The 16621-nt window shown below is 39.2% G+C and overlaps 1 protein-coding gene across 2 annotated transcripts in view; it reads left to right on the forward strand.

The window, feature by feature from the left end:
• The window catches only part of LOC102716945 (inositol hexakisphosphate and diphosphoinositol-pentakisphosphate kinase VIP2-like), a 34493-nt gene extending 21299 nt beyond the window's left edge, over positions 1-13194 (forward strand). For both annotated transcript variants that reach the window (XM_006650360.3, XM_006650361.3), the window contains 15 exons: positions 4426-4584; positions 5244-5286; positions 6082-6164; positions 7393-7455; positions 7543-7617; positions 8720-8845; positions 9463-9695; positions 9797-9841; positions 10112-10178; positions 11404-11475; positions 11594-11838; positions 11933-11990; positions 12080-12247; positions 12588-12662; positions 12790-13194. In XM_006650360.3, coding sequence (XP_006650423.1) covers positions 4426-4584; positions 5244-5286; positions 6082-6164; positions 7393-7455; positions 7543-7617; positions 8720-8845; positions 9463-9695; positions 9797-9841; positions 10112-10178; positions 11404-11475; positions 11594-11838; positions 11933-11990; positions 12080-12247; positions 12588-12662; positions 12790-13047 — 1770 coding nt within the window. In that variant the 3' untranslated portion in view covers positions 13048-13194. The remainder of the gene's footprint in view (positions 1-4425; positions 4585-5243; positions 5287-6081; positions 6165-7392; positions 7456-7542; positions 7618-8719; positions 8846-9462; positions 9696-9796; positions 9842-10111; positions 10179-11403; positions 11476-11593; positions 11839-11932; positions 11991-12079; positions 12248-12587; positions 12663-12789) is intronic.
• Positions 13195-16621: the final 3427 nt, after the last annotated feature.

Here is a 16621-nt window from a genome sequence, read left to right on the forward strand (position 1 = left end):
TAGAGCCTTCTTTTCATCGGTGAGCTTGTCGAGAGTGACCGGGAGGATGTTTCGGAGCTGACTTCATTCGCCATCTCTTCTGTCTTCAACGCTTGAGTTGTCTGATTGACTTGTGGTTGAATTGTGTCTTCTTAGCACTGGTCCCACTAGGCGTGCCAAAAATGTGTTACGCTGAAAATAATAACGTGTCACACACGTAGGCCTGGGAGTTACTCTAAGACGACTCCAGTGCAGGACCTAATTCTTAGAATGGTGGGCGTGCCAGTCAATTTGATCTTGTAACTGACAAGATATAACATGGAAAATAGTTAAACCCGAAATCGCTATCGGCCAGATAGCCGATAGTGTCCTAGGACCCTAGCCGATGAGCTAAACAATCGGCTTTACAGGAATTTCATGATAACAGATTTAATTATGCTCAATCGGCCGAATAAGAAGTAGGATAACCACCGAACAGGCCAATCGACTAAGTAATCTTAAAAGATCGGACTTAACCAAGACAGTTTTAGGATTAACCAGCCGATCAGACCAATCCAATACTTATCGCATGTAAAATCAGCAGTCGATAGGAGACTAAACATGACATTTAAGGGAGACCGGATTGCTATACCAATTACTAGCATAAAACAATAATAACTAATCGCATACATACTCACGCTAGACCTATAAGATCGGACTCAACCAAGACAATACAAATCTAAGCATAACCATGTATGAAATCAGTAAAGTATTGCTGTATACGAGTAATAGGATATCAAACCGGCGTAATCTACCAACCTACTCATTAACCTCAGCTGATCGAACAGATTCCCATAAGCAGATCGAACTAAACACGTATAGATCGGACCTAACCAAGACAGTATGCGATCTAGTATGATATAATTACAGGAATATGAAGATCGATGAACTTAATGAATAAACCGACAGATTACTTGGGATAATGCCGATTAGAACTCCAGCGATAAGCCCTCACAAGTACTCAATCTAATCTGATAACATAAATCCAACCAACTAGATTGATCAAACCAAATCGAGACAGAACCAAGTTGGCTAGACTCGTGCTATCAGATCGAATAGAGGAACTCACGAGGACTTGATCGAGAACTACTACTACTTCAAGCCAAAAACAGATTAAAGTAATAATACAACTCAGCCTGTCGATCAACTAGACAGGAGATCGGACTTAACCGAGACATTCCTGTTCTAGCCGATCGACGGGGTTTGACGAACATGAACTTACATTGCGAAGCTGACAAACCTTGCACCAAAAGCCCAAGCAAGTCGAGAAGTTTGACGATGCGCCAAAGATGTGTATTTGATCTGATTGATGATTTACAATGACCTCGGGCACATATATTTATACCCTCGGATCTAACTAACCTAACCGGATAAGGATCCATATTTGTAACTAACTTATTACATCCGAACGTTAATTAACTCAAATCCTAAACAAACTCTAAGATAAAAGCTAACTAATTTACACGGACTCGCAACTAATACCGAACCTATCTCTAATCTCCGGGCCCAATTGGACTCCAATTCTTGTCCGACTCAGACTCTATCGGCTGCATCCGTGTCGTTTTCAACCTCCTGTCTCCAGCCGATTCGCCCTTTCTTGTTCGATTCGGTCTTTAATTGTGGTTCAATCCATAACGATGATTTTGCAAAAATCCAGCGTTAACATGGTCCCATCCCCTAGGCCAGGTCAAAAGCTGGCTGGGCGGAGCGGGTGGAGTCCACCCCCCCAGGCCAGGTCAGATGCTGGCTAGGCTGAGGGGGAGGAGTCCAGGACATCGGGGAAGCAGGGCCAGTGAACATGGCTACGGGCTGGTGTGGAGGATGAGCCCCGCCTCCCAGAGTCTGGAACGGCCACATCGAGATGCTCCCTGACCATGGGTTGCTGAAGGATGGCCAGGAGCAGGAGCCGCTGCTGGAGGACCACAACCGCCCCTACGGTCCCCACCAGAACCAGTGTCACGCCCATCCCGGCGACGGCGCCTGCCACGACCCCCCATCCTCGCTTGGCCTAGGAGTGCCAAGAAGAGAAGTGGCAGGCGGGGCCGAGTAGTCACGAGAGCGGTGGAGGTGGACGCGAATGACGCGCCATGTGCGAGGCCCTGGGTGATCTCGTCGAGGGTGAGGTCATCCCGGACCTGCATGAAGGTGGGGAAGGGCCGCTGGTGAGGAAGCCAGGTCCGGAGGAGATCTTAGTTGCTGTTGAGACCCCTCAGGACATGGAGTACCAGGATCCTGTCGCTCACTGGGCAGCCGAGGTCATGAAGTACATCCGCCATGCCCTTCATCTTCCGGCAGTACTCACTGACGATGAGGTCCCTCTGCTTGAAGGTGCGGAACTGCGCATCAAGCTGAAAAGCGCGGGCCTCGGCGTTGCTTAGGAACTGACCTTCGAGGGTCCGGACGATGTCCTGGAGATCTAGGGAGATGGTCCCAAAGATCTAGGACACGACGATGTTGTCGAGGTGCAGCCAGATGTCGTCCTGTGCCTGAACAAGAGTATCGGCGAGGACGTGATCGTTGAGGGCATAGCGACGGAGGGCGAGGACCTGGTCCCGCCAGCGTCAGTAGGTGGACGAGGGGTCGAGGACGATGGAGACCAGAGCCCGGATGTTCTGGACCCCGACAGCCTAGAGGTGGAGCTAGGCGACCATTGGATCACGCGCGTTGAGTCAGGGACCATCGGGCTGAGGCGGGTGGGAAGAGGAGGCGGCGGTGTCGGCGAAGTGGACGACGGGCTGCGAACGAGCAGAGAGGAGCAGGTAGTGCTCCGCCTTAGCATCCCCGCGAGCGAGGGCATCCGCCTCAGTGCGCTCGCACTCCCAGGCGAGAGTAGCCGCGTGGACCCGCTCCTGAGCTGCCAAGGCCTCGGTCTTCGCCGCGAGGAGGGCAGCCGCTAGGGTGGTATCCGCGGAAGTAGAGACGGGGGTCGGGCCCGCGGTGTGGAGAGGACGACATGCAGGCGGCGGAGCGGAGGTGAAGAAGTCCGGCGGCATGCCCAGGTCGGTGTAGGAAGCGGCCACGGCGGTAGCGCCGCGCCGGCTTCCATGGCAGTGGCGGCGGCCGGGGCTGTTGGTGGTGGCGCGGTGCCTGAGGCGACGCCTCCCGCGCCTGGGCGCCCGCGCCCGCTCCCGCGCCTGCGGCTGTAGGGTGACGAGGGCTGGCGGCGGCTGTGCGGCGGCCAGAGCGGCGGCATAGGAGGAGGGGGGGGGGAAGAGAGAGGGAGGTGGGCGGCGGTGGCGGCCTAAGGAGGGAGGTGGGGGAGAGAGAAAAAGAACCCTAGCTTGATACCATGTTGGAATAATTAGAATTGCTACTTCGAAACCCTCCTAAATACACATACAAGGGGCACTAGATGGGCCTCACACATGGGCCACTGACATGGGCTACCTATACACCAACAGCTACCGTTAGAATAGTGCTAAGTCATACTTCCTCTGTTTCACAATTTAAGATTTTCTAGCCTTGTCTAGATTCATATAGATGCTAATGAATCTGGACATATATATATATATAATTATATGCATTCATTAATTGATGAATTTAGGCCAGGCTAGAAAGTCTTACAATATGAAACGAAGGTAGTACATTTTAAACTTTGACTATTACGACAAAATAATCAAAAAAGAATGATGCTTCTAGATTTATCATTAAACAAACTATCATAATATGCAAATCATTTCATTAAAATAACATATTTTTATAAATATTATTGGTCAAAGTAGCATCTCGACCGTGTCCAAACCTAAAGACAGCTATATTTTGGAACGGAGGGAGTATTGTGTAGCTCACAATTACTCCCTCCATCCCAAAATACAGCAACTTCTAGCATTCAAAATCCTAGAATACCATCTCTCATTTAATTTCTCCACCTACTTCCTCATCCCAACAAATCACAACCATCACCCATTTCATTTCACCATCTCTTTAATCCCCGTGAAGAACTCCAGAAGTGCTTATATTTTGGGGTGGAGGGAGTAGGTGTGCTTGCTAGCTACCTTGGAAATATTTATGTAGTCCTGACTAGTTGAGGATACCACTCCCCTACTCCTACTGGAAACATGAGCATTTAGTAGAATGCTTTGATCACACATTTCATCTTCCTTTCTGCTTCTCCAATCTCCCTATGACTTTTATTATGACAAGTATGTTGATTTCTGGTCATTCAGAAATTGTATTTTTTTTAGCTACAATAATCTTTCACTTTTATTTACTTATTCTTTACCTGCTGTTAATGGATCAAGCCCCCATACATCATCTTGCATACCTTCTAGTCAGACATAATGAACCTATTGGTAAAAGGACCATAACTGCTTGTTGTATATCCTTCAGCCTTCTAAAAGGTTGCTGGCTATCAGTCTTTTAAAGGTTGCTGACATCTGATAATTTTTATGACCATTGCAACACTAGGGTGGGCATTTCTCTGGTATTTATAGAAAAGTGCAACTAAAGCCACTGAATTGGATTAGAGTTCCAAAACGCAATGGTGATGGCGAAGAGGAACGGCCAATTGAAGCCCTGATGATTCTAAAATATGGTGGTGTACTCACTCATGCTGGGAGAAAGCAGGTTTTGTTCTCGTAACATTTTACTTTAATTTCCAACTGTTGGCCATTATATCCTCTCATGGTAAATATTTACCCTACAACATTACAACATAATGAATCAATTAACCAACCTAAGTTTAATTAATTAATTCTCAGAGCTAGAATTACTCTGTGTAGGTCACTATTTTTTTGTCACTCCAATCTGGTCAAGTACATTACCATTGCAATGAATTTTAAATGAAAATATCATAAGATCGTGAACTTGAAAGGTTCTGTATATATATTGTCCATAGAAGTTTCCATCTACTCAGGAATTGGTGGTGGGGATGGTAAGTCAACTAAGTTCTTTTATGTATTACTAGCCAATAGCCAAATACCTGTGCATTGTGGTCTAGAATAAGTATATCATAAATTTTGAAACTTTGTATACAGTTTTTAATTCACCAATTCACAAATGGTATAATTATCCATAGATGATTTTTTTAAAAATAATAACAAAACAGTATTAGTCTCTTTTTATAACAGTAGAGATGTATGGTTAAGTGAGCTATTCACATTCATTTCTTGAGGACAACAGTGTCATTCGCAAAATCTGGATACAGCAGGAACAATGTTCGTACAGTTACATTAGTAATCAATATAGTTCTAATGTAGTGATTTGGTTTCGTGCTTTTCATTCAGGCTGAAGAATTGGGTAGGTTTTTCAGAAACAATATATATCCAGGTAATATTCGCATTTTGTTGCTTCTGTTATCATATAAAGAAGCTTATTTCTATCTTGAATGCTCTTTTCAAGTGAAAAGAAAGATTTAGTTCGGGTATCCATAAACTTGAGCAGCAGTGGCTAGTCACTGCTCTAAACTCAAAGACCTCGTGGCAGGCTTGTGATGTTGACCATCAATTCCACTTACTAAAACAATTTTGGTGGTGAAAATTCTAATTAATATGGCAAGGAGGTTCATGTAAAAGATGACTTAGGTGGCATAATAAACATGTATGTGAGTTGTTGATTTGGCTTCTTGTGGTTATTGGTTACTTGAAGCTCATGATGATTGTAAAACTAAGAAGAAACTATATAACTCCCATTTTAAATCTTTGCGACTTATTTTAGCTGCTTAAGTATATGTACTATACCCACATGATGACATAAATTATGTTTTACAAAGATGAACCCTCTACTTCAGTAAATTGTAAGTCCACTGACACAAATGGAACAATTAGGGGGGGCCTTCTAGTGAAAATTTCTGTTATTTTCTTGACAAGTAAATGCAACACAGACCTTGCATTATTACAGGCAATGATAGCAAGAAGTAATTTACTGACATCACAAGTCTGCTGCAGGGATTCTTGAATTAAGAATAAAGTCTGACATGCATTTAAGCTTTAGTTTTGTTAATAACTTTGTGAGTAATGCACTGTTCACAATAAAATGTGAATGTCTTTCAGGTTGTCTTGCCTTGTTTGCATGTTGACCGACTCAAAGATATTTTTCCTTACTAATATGATGCCCTGAATATAGGTGAAGGAACTGGTTTGCTTCGCCTTCATAGCACCTACAGACATGATTTAAAAATATACAGTTCAGACGAAGGCCGTGTGCAGGTATACTTATGAACTTCCCTTCTCAATTTGTAACCCATTTGAAATAGTTCAATTTACATCCCCTAAAATAGGATTTTTTTTCTTCATTTGTTCTGTTTTTCCTTTCATTGACATTGGCAATGCCAATAAGATTTAGGAAAGTTTTACCTGTGGATAGGTAATGGTTATTGGCTACCTTTCAAATACTTGTCATTTGGTAACATGGTTTGCCCAATTCGTGCGCACGAAGCAGCAACCGAGCATCTGAGTCGGACGCGGGTTACCACGTGAGAAGAACTAGCTAGCGAATACACAAATTTCCAAATTCACATAATCACATTCAACTCAATTCAAATTCATGCTAAAAATTTTAACTCCAGTTTCAAAATTTCTAAAAATTAACAAACCTCAACAAAAATTGAAACTTTCAACTCAAATTATTAAAGTTTCTACTGATTTTTTAAAAAAACTCTGCTCAAATTTTGAAAATTCTAACTCAAGGTTTTAAAACTTTCAAGTCAATTGAAAGAACTTTCTACTGATTTAAAAAATCACCAAACTTTGAAACTTAACTCATCTATTTATTTATTATATTATATATAGGAAATTATTAATGTGATTAACAGTGTCTTAAGTGCTAAGCATGGAACATTAACCACACGTTGCGCACGCATATACTAACAAGCCTGATATCTTCTTGTGTTTAACCTTTAAAGTACGGAAGAATGGTGGTGGAAAAGATAACTTGAAGCCGATGAGAATTTTTTGGTTTCACGGTGATAAATGTTTTTTGTTCTCTAAATTTGGTTGATCATCCTGTATCGAGGATGGTCTAGAAGCAACACACCCTATAACTTATAAGGTTTGATCTAAATCAGACTAATATAAATCAATGTATATTCAAATTTCATAGGAAACTGTTTTATTCAATCAAATATATATCTCATTGTACTCGCTAGATACTTTGAATTTATGACTATTTCCCACACTATGGGATTAAATCACCACGGAAAATACATAATTTTCAAGCGCATGTCCATTTTTGGTACTTCCATACTACACTACTATTGGTAATTTCGACAAATTGTTGCACTTGAATACAGAAATACAGAAATTTTGAGAGAGATAATCATAGAAGTGGATGTTGTCACTGGGTATAGACGAGAGAAGGGATCAGCAAAATAGTATATGTGGGTATGTGTGATTTAACTCTTGTGATATTATATATTCATGATGGTGTAATTTTCAGATGTCAGCAGCAGCATTTGCCAAAGGGCTTCTTGATTTGGAAGGGCAACTAACACCTATACTGGTCTGTTGTTTATGGTTCTGGAGATCCTCTTTATTGCTTCAACCTCCTGCTTCTTTCTCAAGTTCGCCTTTGCACTAACTTCTTCAGGTCTCTCTAGTAAGTAAAGACTCATCTATGCTAGATGGACTGGAAGACGCTAGCATCGAGATGGATGAATCCAAGGTTTGCTTTTGTATTTAATAAACACCCAACATTTGTCTATGAAGTATGAAGTCTCAAAAAGAAACATTCACATAGTATGTTGTGAATGGTTCTGTATACTGTCATGTAGGAACAACGCTATGTTTGGTACTACTGTGGACCAGCCCTGGTGCTATCCTCTTTTAGCTTAGTTGAATAAGAGTTACTGTTAAGTTTGTATGCACCGACTAGTTGCACCCAAAAAGCTAAGCTGGTAGGGAAAGACAGACAATTCACTTTATACACTTTAATACTCCCCTCACGCGAGACCTCCTCAAGTTTCAAACGTGAAATATTGGAGTGAGCTACAATTATTTTATTTAGTTGCGCGCCAACTAGGATTTAAACTCGAGACCTCTAGCTTTGATACCATGTTAAGTTGCATGCACCGATCAGGTGCACCCAAAAGTCTAAGCTGATAGGGAAAGACAGACAATTCACTTTATACACTCCAACACTATTACCTGCTAGGATTTAAAGGGAAAAGCTGAGAGTTTGGATGAGATTCTGTTATTATGAAATTCTGTCCTCACGACAATTCTATATCTTCTTCTTTGTTCTGTCTTCCTATTTCTTGGGGCCAAAACCACCTTCACAGTTACCTGTTACAAATACCTTATAGTTCATGTCATGTCCATACCAACCACCTACCCATCACAGTTACCTGTTACGAATCCCTTATAGTTCATGTGATGTCCATACCTACCATGTGAACCAGTTCCATATATGATACAATTAGATATTTGGATGTTTTGGAATGTCTGCATCAATATCAGGAAGCTAGAACATTTAGGACTATATATATAATTGCGGACCTATCCTCAAATTGTATCCTCTAACCACTGTGGCAATAACTTTGACGGGTTTTAACTGCTGCTAGTGTTGAATCTAACCATTACTTTATTCTTCACCCCTCAGAAATTTTCATTAGAACTTGTAATGTTCCTTTCTTAGTTACTATACTATATTCCTAAATTCTTCTGTATTTTCATATCATCTCTTACTAATTAAGATCTCCCTGCGGTCTTATATATTCCTGTTCATCATATACTATTGCTAAAATTAAACAAACTTACATTTTCAGGCTAGATTGCATGAAATCATCATTTCAAATGCTAGAGCAAAGAATACCAACGAGTCTGTGGAGTTTCCATGGATGGTTGATGGTGCAGGATTGCCAGCAAATGCTTCGGAGCTTCTCCCTAAGATGGTTAAGTACTTAGACTAGATATAAGCTTGGTCTTTTTCATAATAATCTCTTAAAGAAGTAGAATGAGTCACTGTACTTTGTTTCAATGGTGCACTTCTAAACCAGTTTAGGGAAGGTTTTTAATAAGAAGACAAAAGGCAGCCATGGAAATTATTGGACTGTCTCATGTGGGCTAGTCTTTTCCTCAAAATAGATGGAAACAAATATATTGAGAACTTATGGTATGCTAATAAATGTATTTATGTATATGCTGATTATTAACAAAGAACAGTGAAAAGTATTCGTTCACATTCATCTCAAAGCAATGTGTTAGCAATGCCAACAGTGAAGTCTTTAGTACAACTGCTTTGTAGTGGATCAAGTCTTGCTTGAGTCATGAAACAAACATAATCAATGTTAGAAGTCATGATGGTGCAGGTCCAATAGAAGCCACCCTTTTGTTTTGAGAATTAATGAAAAAATATAAAATATGTGTAGTCAAGCTCTGTAAAGTTTTTCATTACACAAATAAAGAGAGGTGTTAGTGCTAGATATTTTAAAGTTACTATACCGCATATTGTTCAGCTGCCATGAATGATTATTACATGATTCTTATCTCCATACTGTAAACTTATTAGGCCAAGTTGACAAAAGAAGTAACTGCGCAAGTCAAGCTACTTGCTGAAGATGAAGATGAGAAGCTTGCATTAACAAGCTCGTTTTCTAGATATGACCAAGCAAAGGCTTTTGGGAAAACAACAATTGATGTGGCTCGTATTGCTGCCGGATTGCCATGTGGTAGTGAGAGCTTCCTCTTGATGTTTGCTCGTTGGAAAAAACTTGAGAGGGATTTATATAATGAAAGAAAGGAGTGAGTAAAGTTTTCAATTTTAGATTTCTCGATGTTCAGAAATCAATCATTGATCAAGCATAACTTCAATCACTTATGGTGCTCCATAAATCTTAATGCAGCCGATTTGACATTACACAAATCCCAGACGTCTATGACTCCTGCAAGTAAGTGAACAAGCCATCCATTGGCAACCTTTCATCTTCTAATGCTTAGCATCCATTTGAAGCAGCTAGCTTATCTTCGAAGGGTACCTAAATACGCAGTATGGCATAACGCTGTTCAGTGTTTAAACATGTGCTCAATAAATTTAGTATAGAATTTAGAAATATGATGCCCATTATTCTTCTTTTAAATCTAAAATGCTTTTTGAAATTTTGAAAGATCATTTACATCTAGCATGAAACATTCAACTTAACTGCTGAATTGCATGGCAGATATGACCTCCTGCATAATGCACATCTTAACCTTGAAGGTTTGGAACAGCTTTTCAAAGTTGCTCAGGTAAGCAGGCTTATAATTTGTAATTTTATTTGATCTCTTTGTTAAATTTGCATGAATGGACTTCTTGAGTAGCCACAAAGTCATATTGATTAAGCACTTGCTGTAGAAGAGAAATCAATTATTTTTTTCATGAATATGCAAAAGAGTTGCGTTTCATTTCATCATGAAGAGAAAAAAAGGGGAACAGGGAGAATAACCCCTCCCCTCACCAAGATCCCACAGGCCTAGGCCTTCATAAACTTATCCCGACGGGGCTACCGACCTATCTAAGAACTCCCTGAGCCTATTAGCTCCTGCCATGGACCAAAGGATATGCTCATTAGACACTGCTTGAAGAACAGACGCAAGGATTGATACAGTTAAACAGTTGTTTCTATGTTTCCAAATCTCCTACACCACTAAAATTATGAGAAATCAGTTAATTGCAAATGTAAATATATAATGTTACGGAATTGCAAAATATGGCATATTGTTTTGGTATGAACAATTGGGTAGGTAGGGCATTGAAGTTCTGAGGATATAGTTTAACACAAGTCACCTGTGCCACATGTCTTGGAAGGCACACTATTGTGTTGTGATCACATATAGGGCTTGACAAGACATTTTTTTCTCGAAAAAGCAAGAGAATTGTGTTTCATTATATTAAGGAGGAGTAAACAGAGAAAAATACAAAATAGGAGAAGCAAACTCCTCCCAAACACCCAACTCAACGAACACTGCGCTGGTTTGCCTATCCTAGTGGTTAAATTATACATTTCGGTTGCTGAGGTGATGTGACTATGTGAGAGTGAAAAACTGTATAGTCAGTGCTCCTGTTTTGATGATTCTTTGTAGAAGGTTCAATCTCACTTTTGTCAAGCCTTATGAGAGATGCAAGTGATAAGTTTGTTGTGGAACAGAAATTGTTTGCTCAGTGCCTCTATTTTGACTGTTCACCTTAGAAGGTTCAATTCTACATTCCTTTTGTATAATAATCTTATGGGAGATGTTAGTGAGGAATTTCATAAACTAGATCTCATGAATTGTTTTCAATGATAGTATACCTTCGCTCTTCATATTTTTGTCATTTCATATAAGCCAAGTATTTGCTATCATAGCTTTGATCTATTATAATCATCATGATGTTGTAGTTTTGGCTTTTCTGTTAATTTGTTCATGTATATTGGTTCTCTTTAATGTTTTTAATATGTCGATCATAGCTTATCTAACAGACTGATTCTTGTAGCTTCTTGCTGATGGTGTTATTCCAAATGAATATGGGATCAACCCAAAGCAAAAACTAAAAATTGGCTCAAAGGTTTGTTTTAAGCAAGATGTCACTGTTTGTTCCATCCACATAGACGATTTTTATATGCTCTTTGAATGCCATGAACTGATTAATCTTTTTGACATTTCCTTTGATTGTTTTTCCCTAGATAGCACGTCGGTTAATGGGAAAAATTTTAATTGATCTACGAAACACTCGTGAAGAAGCCATAAGTGTTTCAGATCCAAAGTTTACAGAAGATGAAGCTATATTCTTACCGACGAAAGAATCAGAGTACCAACAAAAGTTTCAAACTAGAAATGAGGATGGAAGAAGATCTAGTTCCACAAGTGAGAAATCATTGGACCAGGAAGATGAAGATGATAGAGAAACCAAATACCGTTTAGATCCTAAGTATGTACTTGGTATTACCAAACCTTATAAATTCATTATTTCCCTGATTTACAATGGCATGTGCATTTAATTTATCTAATACACTTTATTCCAGGTATGCTAACGTAAAGACACCTGACAGACATGTCCGGACAAGGCTTTATTTCACATCGGTATACAAGAGACTCTATGTTCAACATTGGTTTGTTCTTATCATCATTGTGGATTTTTATTTGATATTTGATACATTTTTCTTTACCAGGAATCTCATATACACTCCTTAATGAATGTCCTTCGCTATTGCAATTTGGATGAATGTCTACAAGGGGAGGATAGCCTTGTCTGCCAAAATGCTTTGGACCGATTGCATAGAACTAGGGAGCTTGATTACATGAGTAATATAGTCCTCAGGATGTTTGAAAATACCGAGGTATGGACCCATTTTCATATGGTTCACTAGATAACTTGCCTTTCTCTATTACAATTATACTGTTTTTATTCTCGGATGCATTTCCTTCCACAAATATTTCAGACTATATATGTTTCCAAACCACCACCTCTAAATCACTTGTGCTGGATCTCCTAATCTTATTTCCTCAACTATTATCTCCATTTTACACCTATCTGTGTTGACGTGCTGCAGTACTTACTGTTGGGATAATGTTAGCACCCAGAAGCTTGCTGATGCCATACAGGCATACAGCCAGTTCTCTGGAATTTGGGTGATGTTGTTTACATGGTTTTTTGCTTACTGAATTTGATCTTTTCAGGTTCCTTTAGAAGATGAGAGAAGGTTCCGGATTGAAATGACATTTAGTCGTGGAGCTGATCTTAGTCCTTTAGAGGTAATGCTCAAATATTCTTCATAATGCTGGACATGAATTCAGTTGTGATTGCTCTCTCTCTCTCTCTCTGCTACTACTACTACTACTATATGCATTTGAGCCTTATGTAATATATGTTTTGGTTCAGGATAAAACCAGCGAAAATTCTTCCTTGCTCCAGGAGCACACCCTACCAATAATGGGGCCTGAGAGACTGCAGGAGGCTGGTTCTTATCTAACACTGGATAAATTTGAGAAAATGCTTCGGCCATTTGCCATGCCTCCTGAGGATTTCCCGCCAGCTGCTGCGCCACAAGCATTTTCAGGCTACTTCAAAGGTTCTGGAATGCTTGAAAGACTGGCAAGTCTCTGGCCTTTTCATAAGGGCGCGACTAACGGGAAATAAGCGAAAAAGCTACAAAAAAAAAGGTAGAATTGATTCATGTGAATATTTCCCAGCCTGTTAGCATCTGGTGGCAACACCATTTGCCCAATTTTGGTAATTTGGTCAAATTTTCCAGAAACTGAATCCTTCATAAATGTTCTTGCCCAATGTCTTCGTAAAGCATAAGAATACCTGCAACTGTGTAGTCCTGATCATGGTCAAGTTTTTCAGTAACTGGCTTCTCAGACGGATCTGAACTTTGTAGTCCTGATCATGCGTTGGATAATGCTGGCATTTTTGCATCATCGACTAAACTACTGTATGTTGGAAAATAGCATTGCAAACAACGAAGCACTAAGTTTCCTTGCAATTGATTGCAACTTTGCAGCTGGCGCACAACTATTTTGCCACGCTTATACTCTGCTGAAAATCGTTGCTATCAAAGCGGCGCAGATAACATTGGCCATGCATCTACTCTAGATTAGCAACTCTGATGTTCTGATGGATGATGGGTTATGGATGAAATTAAGGCAATGACGAATATTTGAAGTTGCAAACAGAAGATTTAGATATTAGAAAGTTAAAAGGCTGATCTAAAAAGTGTTTATAGGAACTACGAAGAAATCCTTTTAAGCATCGTAAAATTTTGATTGATTATGGATGAAACTAGGTGCATAATATGCCAATTATTCAATGGTTGAAAAAAAACATATTTGAAAGTTAAAAGGTTGATTTGAAAAGTTTATAAGAAATACGAAAAAAGGTCCATAGTAATTCTTGAGAGGAAAACAACGCACCATTTAGCTGCATGAGTGGTAAAAGTGCATGCAGACGGGTGGTAAAATGTATGTAGCCTAGTGGTTATAGTAACTTAGAGCATCATCAGCAGCACGTCCATCCTATCATCCTCCATCTTAAAAATAGAGGATAAAAAGTAAAAAATTGAGTTCCAGTAGAATCTATTCTATAATCTATTTTTAGATATCATTCATATTAGGAGAGAAAAACTCCATATTTGGATGTTTTCTTCCCCATCCTTCGAATAGATATGAGGATGTCATATATAAATAATCTATTGGAGTAAAAAAAATGAAAGATGAAATTGTTTTAGATGATCATCTAAATAAAGATATGGATAACTAAATTTAGATGAGTTGCTAGGAATGCTCTTAAGTAGCACTCAAGGTCTTTGTGTTCAAATATCTATAGAAACATCAATTTCAAATTGGGTTATTTGAGGAAATAAGTTTCCTGCTTAGGCTAATCTCGAATTAAAAAATAGCTGCATATATCCAATCGGATACAGAGGTCGGGTAAAATATTATTCTCTAAAAAAAGCTGAGCCTCGAGTGTTTTCCTTTTATAGGTAAAACTTAAATTTTAAAACATTAATTTAGAGTTGATTTTGGGCTATTTTTATCGTAGACGATTTATCAACATTTTCTTTTAGATAAATAAGGACACGTATATAAAAATTTTATCAATAATTTTTTAAATCATTAATAAGTGGTTTCACTTGCGCTTATTAAAAGTAAAACGATGATGCTAGGATCTGGTCAAAACCTGCGACACTACACAGTCTATGACTCTACGCTCCCGTTTGACAGGACCTGACCTCAACTCCTAAATTTAATTCTAGAACCAAAATATGGAATGAAGCTGCTTGAACTCAGCTCCATATCTTGTTTCGTTCCTATTTTACCTGAAGCTGAAACCGTTAGTTAGGCTCTACCTCTGGCTTCAGCTTCGAGAGGGATGAAGCTGTGACAAATACTCACTGAGGCAACTGGCACCCCGGCAGATCATAAAATTAAAATAACTTCTTCTTTTTTTTTGCATGAATGATATAGAAATGACTCGAGATTTCCAATTGTTAAATAAATGAAAAATAGTGTGATGAAAGCCAGCACCTAGCCAGATAGGTGAATTAGGTGAGGGATTTGTGAAATTTGATATCGTCATCTTGTCTTTCTTTTGGCCATTTTAAAATGTTTTGACCCTACTTTAGATTTGGGACATGATTGGTTGTTCATCGATTACACGTTGCACTGACAAGTGTCGCTCTACATTTGAACGCTTCCATTTGACCATGAAAAAGGTTACAAGATCATCATTTCATTTTTATGCAAACACATTAAAACAGATAAGTATGCCCTTTGACACTAAGGATGATGATTAAAGAGCATAAAGAATGTGGCAACTTCACTGTAGTGGCCGAAGAGAAGTTGCCTTTTTGCATCAATTCAACAAGTGCAGCTTGGAATCATCTAGCGTTTCATGCCAAGTATTTGGACAGCAGGATTCGATGCATATGTGGTCTCTATCTCTTTGATCTCACTTTTTCATCATGATAAGTGTCTCTATACTCTTGTTATTATATTAAAAAAGTGATGCAAACTATTTTTTTTAAAAAAAAATCAAAATTGGACTAGCTTTATAACAATGGAGCTATAAGTTGAACTTGCCTATATATGTGTATATACAAAAAAAATAAATTCTATATTCGTTTGCAAGGGCATATGAAACTATATCTTTTAGCCAAATTTAAAACTCCTTTTGGCTATAAATATTTCATATTTAGAATAGCATCTATCAAACTTTTGAACTCTTACTATAATTTCTTTTAATAAGACGAACATCCAAACGTATATAAAAAAAATCAATGTCATCAAATATTTAGACACCGAGAGAGAAATTCGGTTGTTCGAAACTTTGTGCATTAAGGTAGGGGCCGTTTAGATGGCAAAATTTTTTGCGAGAGAAGTCATATCGACGCGTACGGTCACATTTTTGAAGTATTAAACATAGTCTAATTATAAAACAAATTTCAGATTCTGTCTGAAAACCGCGAGACGAATTTCTTGAGTCTAATTAATCGGTAATTAGAATATTTTGGTTACTGTAGTACTTATGGCTAATCATGTGCTAATTAGACTCAAAAGATTCGTTTCACGATTTTCCACTTAACTACGTAATTAGTTTTAATGTTTATATATATTTAATATGTTATTTAAATATCCAAAGATTTAATGTGATGTTTTTAAGAAAAAAATTAGGAACTATACGGGGCCGTAGTATTGGCGACGAAGTCCAAAGCAGTCGGCTGACCTGTGCAGCAGGTGGCTCCAACGCGGAAAACGTCACGTATGACGGGCATGCATGCGTTGCCTTGGTGAAATATTTGGACGGACAAAATCGATCAGTATTCGGTGAAATTTAATGTGCTGGCGTGGAGCATGGCTGCTGCTGACATGGCCACGCAAAGAGCTCTACATATCCACGTCATGCATGTTTGACCTCGGTGCTTGTACGTACGTCTGTCTGTCTTCGCGGCCCGAGCCAGCTGGAGTCTTTACTTTACCGGGAGGATTGTTATTTGAGAAAGACCAAAAGTTATCTCACAAAAAAAATTGTACTCGTTATGGGACATCACTACTCACTCCGTCCCACGAAAAACCAATTTTTTGGTTTTTATGTCGAGCATTTGACCATCGGTCTTGTTTGAAAAATTTTAGAACCAGGTTACAGTAAGTCGGTCGTCTAGGTTTGTTTCGACGATTTGTAGAAAGCTAACGATATCATCTTTTGAGTGAAT

Source organism: Oryza brachyantha, chromosome 3 (assembly GCF_000231095.2).
Source record: "Oryza brachyantha chromosome 3, ObraRS2, whole genome shotgun sequence".
Lineage (NCBI taxonomy): Eukaryota > Viridiplantae > Streptophyta > Magnoliopsida > Poales > Poaceae > Oryza > Oryza brachyantha.